Raw genomic sequence first — 17,042 nt, 5'->3', positions numbered from 1 at the left:
TTACCTTTTATTTTCATAACTGTTATTGAGTTAGACGTTTAAAGTATGCCATGATTTTTCTTTTGATCTTATTTGTAACTTTTAAGAATATACACTGTTCATTAATAAACTTTAAAATACTCATAAAAATGGAAAGAATTAAAAATACTAGTCGCTGGAGATTCCATATTCAAGTCGATATGTGTAGAATTGATAGATGAAGCCAAAAGCAAGTAGAGTATTTCATAACAAGAATCTTAACGGAAAATCACTCGAATATAACATCTGATGACTAGGGAATATACCCAAAGTCTTTAGACTGTCGGGTTTTTACATTGCAGTACTGAGCAACCTCCCACATGACAATCACATTCCTCCCATGCTATGTAGAAATGAAATGGAAAGCATGACCTCACCACCTCCAACTACTTATCAGCAGTTCTCCTTTGACATACCTCAGGTTATACCTCAGGTCAGGATTAGGGCTAAAAGAAGTAGCCTTGAAGTGGACATATTTCCCTTCTTATTCTATGGTATGCTCTTCCTTGGAGTCTCTTACTAAAATCTGGGCCATTAAGGAAGGAAAATCAACAGACTTAAGGGAAAGGCACAGAGCACAGGTGGGAATTTGTATTACTCCAGACTCTATATTTTAAAAAGGGGTCATTTATATTTATATACTCCATGTTGACTAATCATCCCTCTAGTTATGATTGCCTTGATTAGTGTCAATTGCTATAACTAAAATCAATGCCCAATTGAAACATTTAGGCTGTTAGCAGTTGAGACAGAGTCAGGAGTCAGAAAGGACCTGTTTCAAGCCTTTCACATACCCCTTCACATATTCACTATGTAAGGTAGAAAGTTACTTTCTTAGTGCCTATGAGCATCCAAGTTGAAATCCACAACTAAGGATTACAGTGCTTACATCATAGGATCATTGTGAGAAGTCAGACGTGTAGCAGAGAGCCTGACTCTTAAGGAGAGGTTATTATAACATTCTACAGGACAACATTTATCACAACTGAGGTTCAGTGGCTTAGTGGCAGGGGAGGAGACCTGGAAGCCTCAGTCATCTTTCACTAACCTCTGGTTACCTGACCAAGACCTCTCTCCTCACCTAAAGCTGTCATTCTCCTTTGAACGCTTTCCTCTTTCCTCACCATAATCTGTAAAGCTAGTATAGACTTTTATTGTTAATCATGGTATGAATGAGGCTTAACAGAACTATGGCCTTTTGCTTTTTTTCAATACCTAAATAATCTCTAATTGAGGTGTTGGAGGAGTTTTCTCGCTGTGCAGGGGAAAGCTCCATTATATTAAAAAATAATAACAATACAGTACCTATACAGAATGATGAACTATTGACTGGGATAAATCTAGCATCTCTGTATTTACTGTAGGGAAGAGTTCTTTATGGAGAGAAGTTAACCAAATGGATGGCTGTCAAAAGAACCATGCTTGTAAATATTATAGTTTAAAAAAGTTTATTGAAGTCCCCCATTTATTCTCAGAGGATTACTATAAGCTCCACAACAACAGAGATCTTGTCTGTTCTTCACCGATATATCGCAAGTGCACTGAATAGTGTCAGTATATAGTGAAAGCTCAGTAAACTTTTGTTGAAAGAGTGATGAAAATACCTAATTAAACTCCTGTCCTTCATTAGAAACTTGCAAAGAAAATAAAAGCAACCACACTGATTTATCAACCAAAAAAATAATGTTTCTAGCATTTTGTTTACGAAGACAGCCTCTGACATGTAGTCCTGGGTTTGATTTGAACTGTGTGGCCCTTTGTAAATCACTTAATTTCCCTGTGCCTCACTTTTCCTTTCTGTAAAATGTGTATATGCTACCTCATAGTGTTGTCATTATGATTAAATAAGGTACTGCATGAATAAAGAGCCTACAAATTTCCTGGCATAAAATAAGCACCCATTAAATGTTGGGTGTTTTTATTAAAACTTGAAATTTCACTGAGGAAGGCACTAAGACCCTCGAAGTAAATGATAGCTAGACATCCCACAGCCAGTTGGCAAAGTTAGAACTAAACAGTAACGTTTCTGTCCAATCTGTGAAAAAGCTTATTCTGCCATATCAGGCTGCCTGCTTATGTCTTTATATATACTACCTAATATGTGTGTGTGTGTGTATACTTTCTAATATATACTTATGTATGTAAGTGTATACGTAATATATGCTTTCCAATATGTATTCTGTATATACATGCTAGAAAACAACAAAGATGAGTGTGGTTCACGCTCTCTGGCAAAGACTGGAAAAATGCATGATTCTGAGATGCCTGCTGAAAATGAGAAAACCTTGAACCATGCCAAATAAAGCAGTTAATATAACTGCCCTAACCTCAAGTTTAGCACACTGATCAAGTTGGAAATTTTGTTCTGGAACATTTGCAAAGGCACAGATCCAGGGAAACGGGAATCAAATGCAGTAATTCTGCAAGTGTATTCAGGATGAATGTAATATTCAGTGTCACCAGGCACCTCACTCCCCCCGCCCCCACCCCCGCCGTCTCACCTCCCTCCCTTAGATCCTGCCACTCCCCTCTGCTGGTGCTGGAAGCACTGGGCGGGCTGCTCTCCGGGCTACAGCGGGCGGGGCGGACGCGCTTAGCCTAAGCCCAGGGTCCAGGAGCCCAGAGGGAGGTGGAGGCAAGGCGAGGCAGCAGGCGCTGAGTAGAGCTCAGTTGGAGCACAGTTTCCCTCCTGGACGGGTCGAGTCAGACCTCACGTGTAGACCAAGAGGATCAAAGGAAGGGTACGTTACCTGCGGCGCCGGTTGTGCGCAGATCAGATGTGCCAGGAGCTGCAGGTGAGTCACTTGCTCTTCCCTCCCGCCCCCACCTCCTCGCCCCGAGTCCAACAGGTTGGATGGAGCGTAGCTTCCAGCGGCCCGGTGGGTTCACTTCTAGTCTCACCTGGGCGCTGGCCTCGGCTTCTCCCTTTACCGAGGGAGGCCGTCGTTACTATTTAAATTCCTGCCCCAGCCCACGCTTGTTCTATTCCTTGCCTTTTTGCCTTTCCTTCTAAAATGAGAGCTCCGCTGTGCTCAGAACACCTGCTCTCCGGGAAACTTGTAGGGACAGAAATGGCTAAAAGGAAGGGTGCCTCAACAAAGTGCCTCAACACGAGGTGTACACTCGACAGGGTGGGAACTGACAGTGACATTCCTAGTTCTTAGTGACCCACTGGGGCTTCAATAAAAAGTCATCATTAATTATTCTTGTTTCTTAACCAGGAGGTCAAAACCTAAGGGAGACAGAAGAAAATGGAGCGTCAGTGATCATCAGACTAGAATGAGAGTGAATTGGGAGAAAATGGTGCGGACCCCTCACCCAGAGCACCCTCCCCCACCTGCTCACATCCCCAGCGAACACCCCCGGGGAGGCCTATGAGGCAGCAGTAAAAGAAGAGGGAGGAATATAAAGTCTCAAGTTGGAAGGGACCCGGTTACCACTTCCTTTGCTTTCTGAACTTTTTGTTTTGGTCTCCTGCGGGCAGGAGTGAGTCTCGCCATCCTCCTTGCTTGCTTGCTTGCATTCAGCTAAGAGTCATCTTCTCTCTTCTTCCTCCTCCTCCGCCCCACATCTCCCTCCTTCCTCCCTTCCCCAACCCCTCCACCCACCAAGTAGCGAGTCATTCAATCTGTACACCTCCTGGGCTGGGAATCGCAATTGCGAAGTTGGGAGGCGGGGTGACGGCGTTTGAGAAGGGCCAGGGCGACCGGCAGTGTGCACAGGGACTGTGTCGGGCTTGGACCTCACCTGATCCTTTCTCTTAGAGCGACCCTTCCTCTGCTCCCAGTCTCCTCTCTCTGCCACTTGTGCGCTGCTTCCGCGCACTCGCGGCTCCCTAGCGGCAGGAGGAGGAAGGAGCACAGCGGGTGGAGAGAGTGCGCCAGGGAGAGGTAACCCCTTCGGGAGCCCGGGGAATCCCGGTCGCCACCAGGGGCAGTGCCACCGCCCTCGCGGGACCAACGCTTCCGGCGTGTCCCCAACTTTGTGGCGCCCTCAGGCCGCGGCGACTGGGATAGAGATGCCTTCCAGCGGCAGAGCGCTGCTGGACTCGCCGCTGGACAGCGGCTCCCTGACCTCCCTGGACTCTAGTGTCTTCTGCAGCGAGGGTGAAGGGGAGCCCTTGGCGCTCGGGGACTGCTTCACGGTCAATGTGGGCGGCAGCCGCTTCGTGCTCTCGCAGCAGGCGCTGTCCTGCTTCCCGCACACGCGCCTTGGCAAGCTGGCCGTGGTGGTGGCTTCCTACCGCCGCCCTGGGGCCCTGGCCGCCGTGCCCAGCCCTCTGGAGCTTTGCGACGATGCCAACCCCGTGGACAACGAGTACTTCTTCGACCGCAGCTCGCAGGCGTTCCGCTATGTCCTGCACTACTACCGCACCGGCCGCCTGCATGTCATGGAGCAGCTGTGCGCGCTCTCCTTCCTGCAGGAGATCCAGTACTGGGGCATCGATGAGCTCAGCATCGATTCCTGCTGCAGGGACAGGTACCCCGGAGGCACGCGGCGGCTGGGCGGGGAGGCGGGCGCGGCAGAGAAAGAGGAAGGCACAGGTAGATTTGAGGCTTTACATAAGCTTCGCTGGAGCCAGGCCTAGCAATAAGGTGTGGCCACTTCTGGGTTGACAGGTGGGGTGGGGGTGGGGGTGGGGGACTGGAAAGCGTCATCGCCAACTTTTGAATAGAACTTTTTGAATCTCTTTGTTCCCTTTTTTGAGTATGCTAATTTAACGTATAAGGCAAGGGACTTCAGGCCCACAATAAATATTTGGTGACTGAATAAATGAATCAGAAAAGCCATGGTCCAAAAGATGCATGCATAGGGATAAAAGATTTGGCACGCAGCATTATCATTTATCAAACCTAGAACACTGACTGTAAAACTTGAATGGAGAATTGTTTTAAATATAGAAGATAAAAGGTTGGTCCCTTGATTGAAAGATTGTGGAACTCTGAGGTTATCTTGCTATTATTACCATTTCTTCATGAATACATTTCCTTTACACACACAAAAAAGTTCCATCTGCCAAACATCTGTTCTTGTTACCAGAAAATGGGTGATAAAATGTATTAATCCAAAGTAGCTTTGCTATGTATAAACTTCTACTAAGAAAGTGTCATTTTAAAAATTATAATCCAGGCCGGTGGTGGTGGCTCACGCCTGTGATCCCAGCACTTTGGGAGGCCGAGGCAGGTGGATCACTTGAGGCGAAGACTTCGAGACCCCCCACTCCCAGGCAACATGGTGAAACCCTGTCTGTACTAAAAATACAAAAATTACCCGGGGTGGTGGCGCACACCTGTAATCCCAGCTACTCAGGAGGCTAGGGCAGGAGAATCGCTTGAACCTGGGAAGTGGAGGCTACAGTGAGCTGAGATCACTCCACAGCACTCCAGCCTGGGCCACAGAGCGAGATTCCATCTCAAATAAAATAAAATAAAATAAAAAGAAAAAAGAAAGATAATCATAATCCTAAGGGAGAAATTCTGAATACTGTGGATAAGACACAACCTAACTAAAATATGAATAGACATTTTTCTCCATTTCGTTGAATGAAAAGTCTGACCTCCCTGCCATGTTTAATTATCTTATACTTCTGTATTTTAATAAAGTTTGACTAATCACCAATTGTTTTCTCTACAAGATACTTCAGAAGAAAAGAGCTGAGTGAAACTTTAGACTTCAAGAAGGACACAGAAGACCAGGAAAGTCAACATGAGAGTGAACAGGACTTCTCCCAAGGACCTTGTCCCACTGTTCGCCAGAAGCTCTGGAATATCCTGGAGAAACCTGGATCTTCCACAGCTGCCCGTATCTTTGGGGTCATCTCTATTATCTTCGTGGTGGTGTCCATCATTAACATGGCCCTGATGTCAGCTGAGTTAAGCTGGCTGGACCTGCAGCTGCTGGAAATCCTGGAGTATGTGTGCATTAGCTGGTTCACCGGGGAATTTGTCCTCCGCTTCCTGTGTGTGCGGGACAGGTGTCGCTTCCTAAGAAAGGTGCCGAACATCATAGACCTCCTTGCCATCTTGCCCTTCTACATCACTCTTCTGGTAGAGAGCCTAAGTGGGAGCCAGACCACGCAGGAGCTGGAGAACGTTGGGCGCATTGTCCAGGTTTTGAGGCTGCTCAGAGCTCTGCGCATGCTAAAGCTGGGCAGACATTCCACAGGTATTCAGATTTCATTGATGACTTTTAATTTGCATTGCATGTCAGCATTCGTTATTTGACCACAGTACAAGGAAAGTAAGGCTGAACTGATATTCAAAATTACCGACTCCCATACTTTACCCGATCATGACCTCTAAGGAGATACTGGGAAGATAAAACCTTGAAGTTGTTATCACAGGTGTAGAAAAGTGAGCTCTCACATACCTCCTCTCCATAAGAGAAATATTGAGAGAAAATTTGACCATTTGCTAACCTCAGTTTATTTGAAACCATTGCCCAGAAGATTTACAAAAATTAAAGGCACTCTGCCTCTTCAAGATTCTAGACAAAACAGGCCTAAATGACACATAAAAAGATACACATAAATTATATATGATATATAGGGACATAAACCAATTTCTCTTCAGTATCCAAGAAGTGCTTGCCACATATACTCCTTGGCAGAAGGGAAAGTCAGCCCTTCAGAGCATTCTCTGGCCATGCAGAAAGGGAAATGACTAGGCGAAGGTGGCCTTTCCAAAATTTTCGAAGAAGCAATGAAAATATTTTGCTTTGGGAGAAAGCAAAATGAACTAATTAAATGCTTTATCTAGTATCTGAAGGTTTTCTTGTCCCTAACCTGGGATGTATGAGAGAGGGGAATACAGAAATCCCTTAGTTTTTTGTGTGTCATAGAGCCTTTGAAAATACAATTAAGATTTTCCTAGAAAAGTCTCCATATAATACACACACAAACACATAAGGTACGTGAAAATTATAATCAATATCAGTGAAAATCACAGGAACTGATTAAAAATGATTCTTGCATCCCCAACAGTAGTAGTTATCAGTGGCTGGCCCTGCAACTGTCAGATGTTTTGGAGTACATGAGTTTTCTTGTGACATACCTTAATGAAAACAAGAATCCCCAGACAAGCTTGTTGAAATACAGCTTCTGGCTCCAACCCCCAGAAAGCTTGAGGCCGGATCTAGGAGCACACATTTTATAAATAATAAGTTCACCAATGACTTTGATGTAGGTGGTTCTTGGACAAAACCTTAAGAAACACTGAAGTATGATATCATATTAATTTTATATATGTTGACACAAATACATATTAGCACAAACAAATTGACTACAGATTACTATCCCTATTTTATTTCCCTAGATATGTGCCCTGACTGACCACCTAAAAAAGGTTGATGGTAGTTGTCCTTCTAATAAATGTTGAGTGAAATTAACTTCTGCTATGTTTTTCTTCAACATTTCTCTGGTAATTAGAACTTATTATAATATAATTTTGGTAGTGTATTTTCCTAGCTAGTCTCACATACCAGGAATTTGATAATGGGGTTTCAAAGAACTTTTACAAGTACCACTCTTTGTTTTCTGACACAGATAATGGGATGCTTTCTTCAAGTATTTATAAACTCTTCACAAGACTCAATTTAAAAACACCCAGTAAAGACTACATTTTTTTTCTAGAAGAAAGGAAAAGGAAAATAACAGTAATTTCCACAATGTCACCTCTTCAAAGATTTTCTCCATTCCAAAACATGTATAAAGTTTTAGTAAACCCTTAATTATTAAAAATACATGACTAGGATATTTGACAATTTTTGCCTCAACACTACACTTATTAAAATGTAAACATAGATGACCTATTTCCCCATGTATTAATTATAAATAAAAATTGAGAGCTGTTATAGAATAATGGGTTTTTGGCCAGACAACTAGGTTTAAATCATGGCTCTGTAGCTTTCTACTAGATAAGCTATCTTTTCATGCCTCAGCCTCCTCATCTGTATAATGGCATAACAATTACCTTGTCCCTCTTACATCCTTTCTTTTGAGGATTCTCTGAGTTAATAGAGATAACATGCTAGAAATTCCACCCACCTTGTTTTCCTTTACAAAATTGTTTCGAACATTTGCTTTAAATTAAAACAGTGTTCCCAGACAAATGCTATGCATCTCCTCATGTGTTGTGAATTTATTTAAGGAACGTAATTCCATGTAGACACATCAAGGCCAGTTCTTTATAAAGGTAAATATATTATAAGGTATTCTGAAAGATATTCTTTTGAAGTTAAACTTCAAACTATTCAATGATCTTTAAAAATAGCTGGTTAATAATTCAAGAATATCTCAAACTTTGAAGAGCAAGATTCAAAACCATAAGAGTATGATTAGTATGTTAATGCATTTGAAATAGTTTCTAGTGAGTGAATAAAAACAAAAAATGATACTAAGGGGTATTATTTTGGACTTCTGAGTCAATATCATTTTGACATCATGTTGATATAATTTCAAAATGTGGACAAACTTTATTAACCACCTCTCTAGTATTAGGGAATAAATCGTATGGTTCATTCAAAGCTTGGTTCCATAATGGGCTTTTCTTTCTTTCTTTCTTTCTTTTTTTTTTTTTTCTGAGACAGAGTCTTATTCTATTGCCCAGGCTGGATTTTAATGGCGTGATCTCGGCTCATGGCAAACTTCGCCTCACGGGTTCAAGTTATTCTCCAGTCTCAGTTTCCCAAGTAACTAGGATTACAGGCGCACACTATCACAACGGGCTGATTTTTGTACTTTTTGTAGGGGTTTCACCACGTTGGCCAGGCTGGTCTCAAACTCCTGACCTCGTGATCTGCCTGCCTCAGCCTCCCAAAGTGCTGGGATTATAGGTGTGAGCCACCACTCCGGCTCATAAGGGGCTCTTACTCCCCTTAGGACCTAGTGTCTTCAGAGACAGAATTGGACTATGGAGGGTTTGTCTCCCTGGGGTTTAATAAATCCTCAGATCTAGGAATGGAAAAGCAGCCAATGCTTCATAATGAGTAAATTCTCTAGTGGTTCCATTTTCCATATCTTTGTGCAATGGAGGAATATTCTGTATTCAGGTCTGTTATTATAGGAAAGCAGAAATTTTATGTACTCAAGGGAGATAATTTCCTATAGCTTTGGTATTAAGGACTAGGGTTTCAGTGGGTGTCTTGGGAGTTCAGACCTCCTCCTGATATACCACTGAGAATGTCCCCTGAATATACATGTGATGTTCTCATGTCAAGTTTATCACCAATGCCTAACTTCCTTCTGCTGCTTCACTTTGTTGCTATGGTGCCCATTGTTTACTTTTTCTGGCTTTCCGGTAATCAGGTTCCTGAATGTGTTAAACTTCACAAGGAAGGTGAGAAAAACAGACACACAAAATACAAGACACCATAAAATTGGCATTAGAAACAAGTGCTAAAATGATGCATTGAAATGCAGATGTGACCAAATGAGCCCTCCACATACAACACCGCAAAGGCCTCTTATTGTGCAGACTAAAGTACAAAACTCCTATCATACCACCCCTGCCTGCCTTCAGCCTTACTTCTCACTTTCTTTTTAATAGTAGAAGTTCAATAATTTTATAGATGGAGTAATGAATCTAATTATATTTCTCTCTAGCCTTCTCAACTTGGTCCCATCAACTAGACTGTGAACTTCCTGAGCACAAGGATTATGATTTAATCAACTTTGCATCCCCAGAACATTGCCCAGTGCTGGGGACATTTAAGTGTGCAATGCAGTTTGTGGGTGGAGAGCAAGGAGGGAGAGGGGAGGGAAGGGCAGGAAGAGAGAGAAGAGGGATGCCAATGACTGACAGCATTTGTTCTATTTCAGGATTACGCTCCCTTGGGATGACAATCACCCAGTGTTATGAAGAAGTTGGCCTACTGCTCCTATTTCTATCCGTGGGAATCTCTATATTTTCAACTGTAGAATACTTTGCTGAGCAAAGCATTCCTGACACAACCTTCACAAGTGTCCCTTGCGCATGGTGGTGGGCCACCACCTCTATGACTACCGTGGGATATGGGGACATTAGACCAGACACCACCACAGGCAAAATCGTGGCCTTCATGTGTATATTATCAGGAATTCTTGTCTTGGCCTTGCCTATTGCTATTATTAATGATCGCTTCTCTGCTTGCTACTTCACCTTGAAACTCAAGGAAGCAGCTGTTAGACAGCGTGAAGCCCTGAAGAAGCTTACCAAGAATATAGCCACTGACTCATATATCAGTGTTAACTTGAGAGATGTCTATGCCCGGAGTATCATGGAGATGCTTCGACTGAAAGGCAGAGAAAGAGCAAGTACCAGGAGCAGCGGGGGAGATGATTTCTGGTTTTGAATTAATTTTCAATTTATTTACAAAAGCTATGTACAATTTACTAAAATGATAAAGCAGTGATGTGGATTTCTGTATTCTGATGATGAGTCTCTTCGGAGTACTGCTCATCTTAATTAATTTTTGCTGATACATTGCTTCGTCTACTAGAACATTCCACATCACCTATAACAACTGCACAGTGTTCTGACACATCTGAGTATCCAAAATAGCCAATTAACACAATCAAATACAACTGGGCCAATATAAACATGTTTGAATTGTCAAATAGAAAATAATGTTATTGCAATACACACAAAAAGTTAAAGATTTTATGTATCGCTAATAGTAGAAGTTTTCTGCACCACTAATTTTTTTAAAATGGAAGTTAAACTACATAGCCCAGAGAAAGATAAGTAAATATTTAAGAACATATTGAACAACTTTGCTGTTTAAAGATATTATCCAAGTACATAAATTATTCCTTTCTCTATCAATTAAGGCTATTAAATATAATAATTAGCTTTACAAGAGGAAACCCTTATTTGATGGGCAGAGATTGTATCCCTACCTTCTTTTTCGTGTAAACCACTGGTCACAAATGAACTGATCTCTGTATCCCATTATTACTCTAAGAGATGGGAATCTCAAAACTGCTTAGATTGCAGTACATGAGTCTGCACAAAAACTTCAACAATTGCACATCTTCATTCTCCCAACTGAGTGTAATATGTGGAGCATAAAACAGCATATTTCTTAGTACTTCATGAATATCAGATGGTCTTCAAATGTCTCTTTATGGATGTATTGTTCACGTTATGGCTTTAAAATAATGAATATATGAAAGTGAGGTAGTGAACATCCTAAATTTCTACACTGAAATTATTAAATAATCTTATTTCATAAAATGGGAAATATATGTTGAATGACATCACTGGATGAACTTGAAGATCTTTTATTTGTTAACAAAAAATATTATGGACAGCTTTCTGTCTGTTGGGGTAAATAGCAAATGTTCAAACTTTGCAGGCATTTTGACATTCATGATAATAATACAATTCCTAGACATTGTGTTATATAATTAAAGCCAAAACCTCTAAAGCTAAGAACTAGCTCATGATTCCCATTATTTTAGTAAATGAGATTCTAAAACCTAAGAATAACAAGGAATGCATCACTTTCATACCTACATTTCCAATATAATAGAGCCCCCAAGGGAAAGAAAATTGGTTCTTGAGGAAAAAGAAAAAATCTTATCACTTCATATACAAAACACAGATAAGCATATTGAGTATATCTGTGGTATTAACATTTCATGGGGGTGAGATATGAGGGAAAAAATGCCTAGAAGGCTCTTTGCCAGGGGTTCGTGGTGATAAGAAATAAACATTGAGAACTGCTTTAATATATAGCTATAACATATTTCATAAACTTTATTCAAGACATCCTATTATGCTATGCACTACCAAGAAAGAAAGATGCCAGTCAATTGTAAGATGCCATTAACTGTAAAATGCATCCGGATTTCAGATATGTAAAAATTTAAAATAAGCACCTTAAAATCAATGAAATATCGCATGTTCTACCTCCTGTTTTCTGGTATGCATGGTTAAGCTCTGAAAACATTTTCACTGATGGCATGAGTTTTAGATTGTGTGCTAAAGTACTTTAATTCATTTAACTTGTTTCCACTTCTCCTAAATATTAGAAAAGGTTCAGGAGATATGAATATTAATAAGATAAATATTTTCCTTCTTACACACATACATGGGTGCTAGAGTGTGGCAAAGGGCCACTAGTCGTAGTATAAATCCCTTCCACAATCTGAAGGGGAAGTAGAAGTTAGACACAGAAGGTAACCTTACTCCAGCTTTTCTAGAACTTTCCCTAATAAGAATAGTTACTCTGATCCAGGACTGTGCTCTGTATTCATCATGTATTATGCCATTTTATCCTCAAAATATCCCTATTATATAATTACTATTCTTATACTCTTCAAAATACATATTTTATATATTTGTTAACTCAACAAATATTTATTAAGGATCTTTTGGTGTGCAAGGGACTAGGGAGTCTTTCTTAAACAAGACTAGGTCCTGTTTTCTTGTACTGAACATTCTATTCAAAGGTACGTGAGGGAAAGACAGAGAAACTGAAACATTAAAAGGTATAAACTTGCCTAAATTCACACAGGCTATAGACGGCAGAGCCAGGGCTGAACACCAATCTGCCTGACCCTGAAAACGACAATCCTAAAAGTCAAGTTGCAGATTTCATTCTTCCCACACAAGCTCTGCATAGAAATTTATTTTTTAGGCAGGCAAGCCAACTTCTTGTGCATGGAGAAGTTCAATATGCCTTAAGTAAAATATCAGCTTATTCTCAGAGGTGGAATGGTGCTTTTAAGTAAAGGCTGTGGTGACACCTTATAGTCATTATTAGATTAAAAAAATATTATCTTTAGAGTAAATAGTAGTTGGAAAAAAAATTAAAAACTATGTGTATACATATGTATATATGTTTTTATCACGGAGGATCCTAAACATCTTCTCTACAAATGTGCTGTTAGCTATATAAATGTTGTCAAGATGTAAGTATTCAGAAAGAAGTTTTAAAATGTCATTGCTTACTCAATTTTGCTGTTAAATAAAATATCAGTTTATTTATCCAATGAATGTATATATAAGCAAACCAAATTTCATTTAAGTAAAAAAATCAAAGCAGGAACTCTGCCAATTTTATATCCCATTGTTTTAACACATTAAACACTTTTTAAACATCTAAGAATTATTGTTATGAAACAATAATTTTTAAAAATATAAAATAATTGAATTATTGTCTTTCTCTAAGCTATTTAGAGAACACTACTTTCTTTGTTTTGTTTTGGTTTTTTGAGACGGAGCCTCGCTCTGTGGCCCAGGCTGGAATGCAGTGGTGCAATCTCGGCTCACTGCAAGCTCCGCCTCCTGGGTTCACGCCCTTCTCCTGCCTCTCAGCCTGCCAAGTAGCTGGGACTACAGGCGCCCGCCACCATGCCCAGCTAATTTTTTGTGTTTTTAGTAGAGACGGGGTTTCACCGTGTTAGCCACTTTCTTTGTTAATTTAACTGTTATTTTAAGTTCAGGGATATATGTGCACGTTTGTTATACAGGTAAATTTGTGTCATCAGAGTTTTTTTTGTATAGATTATTTCATAACCCAGGTATTAAACCTAGTACCCATTAGTTATTTTTCCTGATTCTCTCTCTCCTCCTAACCAGCACCCTCTGCTAGGCCCCAGTGTGTGTTGTTTCCCACTATGTGTTCATGTGTTCTCATTATTTAGTTCCCACTTATAAGTGAGAACATGTGGCATTTGGTTTTCTCTTCCTGCATTACGATAATAAGGATAATAGCTTCCAGCTCCATCCATGTCCCTGCAAATGACATGATCTCACTCTTTCATATGATATGGCTGGATAGTACTTCATGGTGTATACATACATTTTCTTTATCCAGTCTACAATTGATGGGCATTTAGGTTTATTCCATGTCTTTGCTACTGTGAATAGTGCTGCAATGAACATACATGTGCATGTATCTTTATAATTAAACAATTTATATTCCTTGGTTATATACCTATTAATGGGACTGCTGGATCCAATGGTATTTCTGTTTTTAGGTTTTTGAGGAATTGCCACACTCTCACATGGTTGAACTAATTTACACTCCCAGCAACAGTGTATAAGTGTTCCAGTGTCTCCACAAGTTCCCCAGCATCTGCTTTTTTTTTCTTTTGACTTTTTAATAATTGCCATTCTGACTAGTGTGAAATGGTATCTCATTGTGGTTTTGATTTGCGTTTCTCTACGGATCAGTGATATTGAGGCTTTTTTCATATCATTGTTGGCTGGATGTATGTTTTCTTTTGAAAAGTGTCTGTTCATATCCTTTGCCCACTTTTTAATGGGTTTATTTGTTTTTTCTTATAAATTTAAGTATCTTATAGATGCTGGAATATTAGACCTTTGTAGATGTATAGTTTGCAAATATTTTCCCCCAATCTGTAGGTTGTCTGTTCACTCTGCTGATAGGTTCCTTTGCTCTGACAAAGCTCTAGAGTTTAATTAGATCCCATTTGTCAATTTTTCCTTTCGTTGCAACCGTCTTTTGTGTCTTCATCACGAAATCTCTGCCTGTTAGAAAACACTACTTTCAAACATTTAAATGCATATGGGTAATGCTTGAGTACCTAAAAAAGCAATTTTAAGAAATTACTGATGTATCTCTATTAGGAGTGACATATTCATATTTTATTTTATGTGTATATTATTTATATAACGTACAAGAAATTGTTGCATTTATCATTTTAATGCAAAGTAGTATCAACTATAATGGATTAGATGCACAAATAACTGAGGTAGGAACCTCAGTTCTGTGTTTTAATGTGGAATTCTTATGCTTATTAAAATATTTTGATTAGCTGTTGCAGAAAATAGATATGCTGACCCAATTTATCTAAGCAAAACATTGTCACTGGATAAGCTTACTACCTTGAGAAATATTTTTATTGATACATTGTGTTAACAAGAAAAGTCTCTTCTTTTGAAATATTAGCCATTAATAACTGTCTTATGAATCCTTCAGTTCAGATCCAACAAGATACTGGATAACAGGCAAATGATGTGTTCTGATGATTTCCTTCATGACTTTTCTTTGCAAAGCATCACCACCCCAGAACTCTCTCCAAGCCATACTAATATAAGGAAGATAAATGTCACACAGGGAGAGCTTTACTCACCAACAGGCAATTGCTCACATGGTACATTTTTCAGGATGATAGGAAAACCTGGATACTCACCATCCTTATGTTCTCACTGTGCTTATATTATATTATATTATATTATATTATATTATATTATAATCACTCCCTTGCTTGCCCTCTCAACTCTAGTGCCCCTCTCTTCCTTACTGGTATTAAATTGGCAATACCTTGACCCTAATTAAATCCAATCCAGTGCCTTCTTGTGCCTGTCCTTGTAGAGCAGATCATGCCCTACAGAAAAAAACACAATGCCTGCAGACTGCTCTCACTTTACATTCATGCTTACAACCCCAAATGGGTTCTTAAAGCTTCCAGGCAATCTCATATGGCAATTCCTGAGTCCATTCACTTTCCTGAGACAAGTAAAAACCTCTAACACCTCCCTTGGATTCCGCTTTTACTCAGAAAATAGAATCAGAAGAGGATTTTTTAAAAAAGAGTCATCACCCACATTTATCCACCTACCTCCATCTGTGCCTATTAACTCTGCCTTTCCTCACTTTACGAGGGTTGGATCGTCCATCCACACTTTATCTCCGACTCCAGGACGTTGCTACAGAGAGCTTTTCCCCTCTTCTTACTATTTTATCAAATTTCCCCCTTCCTACTTCCTGTCAGCACACAAACATGATTTTTTTCCCATCTTAAAATTAAAAAAAAAAAAAAAGCCGTCAAAATTCCTTGCATCTATTTCATCCTCTAGAAAACATCGAATTCTCTTCTCTTTCTTATGGCAAAATTATTTGACAGCAGTCTCCATACTCACTCTCTCCCTTTGTATATTCACTGTGTATCTTCCCATTCTTTCCTGAAAATTCACATAAGTCTACCACCCCTACAACTCCTGTAAAACTTTTCTTAAGGTCAGCAGTGACCCCATCATTGCCAAATCCAATCATTTCTTAGAATTCATATTGCCAGATTCATCAACAGCATTTTAAAAGATTAATTACAGATTCTTCCTTAAAACACTTCCTTCACTTGACTTCCAGTCCTTCATGCCTTCCTAATTTAATCCCCACTTCACTGTTCAGTCGTCTTTTCTAATTGAGGTCGTAAATCAGAGCTTAATCATCAGTCCTCTTTTATGCTTCATTTATTCTGCTCCCTTGATAAAAATCACCTGATTCCATGGCTTACATATCATTGATTCTTGGTCAATTCCCAAATTTCTACATCCAGATTAGAACTTTCCTCTCACTGTATTTCCGGATTTGTGAACTAACTGCCTGTTCAAAAGATATCTAATAAACATCTCGTAATTTGCACATCCAATAACAAATTATTTATCTTTTCCCCAAACTCTAAAGTTCAAGTCCTCTGAGAAGCAGATCCCAAGAGAGTTGATTTTTACAATATTATGTGCAAGATATTTACTTGGGGAAAAATGCTTATGAATAATAAAGAGAAGGAATCTAGAGAAGGTGGGAAGACTCTTCAGACCGTGATGCAGGTCTGACAGCTATGAAGAAGAGGGAGGAGAAGGAACATTGGGTAAAAAAGAAAAAAAAGAAAAAAAAGCACTGATTACATCCCATTCCTAAGAAACTTCAGCTGGTTGGATGGAAAACACTTGAGAAAAAGTAGTCCATTAAGGAGTCCTACATTTTTTAAGAGATGGGATTATTGGCATATCTCGGAGATATTACAGGTTAATTTCCAGACCACCCACAATAAAGTGATTATCACAATAAAGTGAGTCACACGAATTGTTTTGATTTTCCATTGCATATATAATTGTATTTATACTATACTATAGCATATTAAGTGTGCAATAGCATTAGGTCAAAAAACAATGTATTAACCATGTAAAACTAGTTTATTGCTAAGAAACGCTAATAATCATCTGAACCTCAGCAAGTTGAAATCTTTTTGCTGATAGAAGGTCTTGCCTTAATATTGATGGCTGCTGACT

At 39.7% G+C, this 17,042-nt stretch overlaps 1 protein-coding gene across 1 annotated transcript; it reads left to right on the top strand.

The window, feature by feature from the left end:
• Positions 1 to 2,540: 2,540 nt before the first annotated feature.
• KCNV1 (potassium voltage-gated channel modifier subfamily V member 1) lies at positions 2,541 to 12,994 on the top strand. The gene is made up of 4 exons (XM_001091899.5): positions 2,541 to 2,813; positions 3,240 to 4,497; positions 5,654 to 6,183; positions 9,836 to 12,994. The coding sequence occupies exons 2-4, from the start codon at positions 4,037 to 4,039 to the stop codon at positions 10,345 to 10,347; spliced, it is 1,503 nt and encodes a 500-aa protein (XP_001091899.1). The 5' UTR covers positions 2,541 to 2,813; positions 3,240 to 4,036; the 3' UTR covers positions 10,348 to 12,994.
• Positions 12,995 to 17,042: the final 4,048 nt, after the last annotated feature.

This window comes from Macaca mulatta, chromosome 8 (genome assembly GCF_049350105.2).
Source record: "Macaca mulatta isolate MMU2019108-1 chromosome 8, T2T-MMU8v2.0, whole genome shotgun sequence".
Classification (NCBI taxonomy): Eukaryota; Metazoa; Chordata; class Mammalia; order Primates; family Cercopithecidae; genus Macaca; species Macaca mulatta.
Note: the sequence above shows the minus strand (reverse complement) of the source record. Positions and strands in the feature narration are given on the sequence as shown.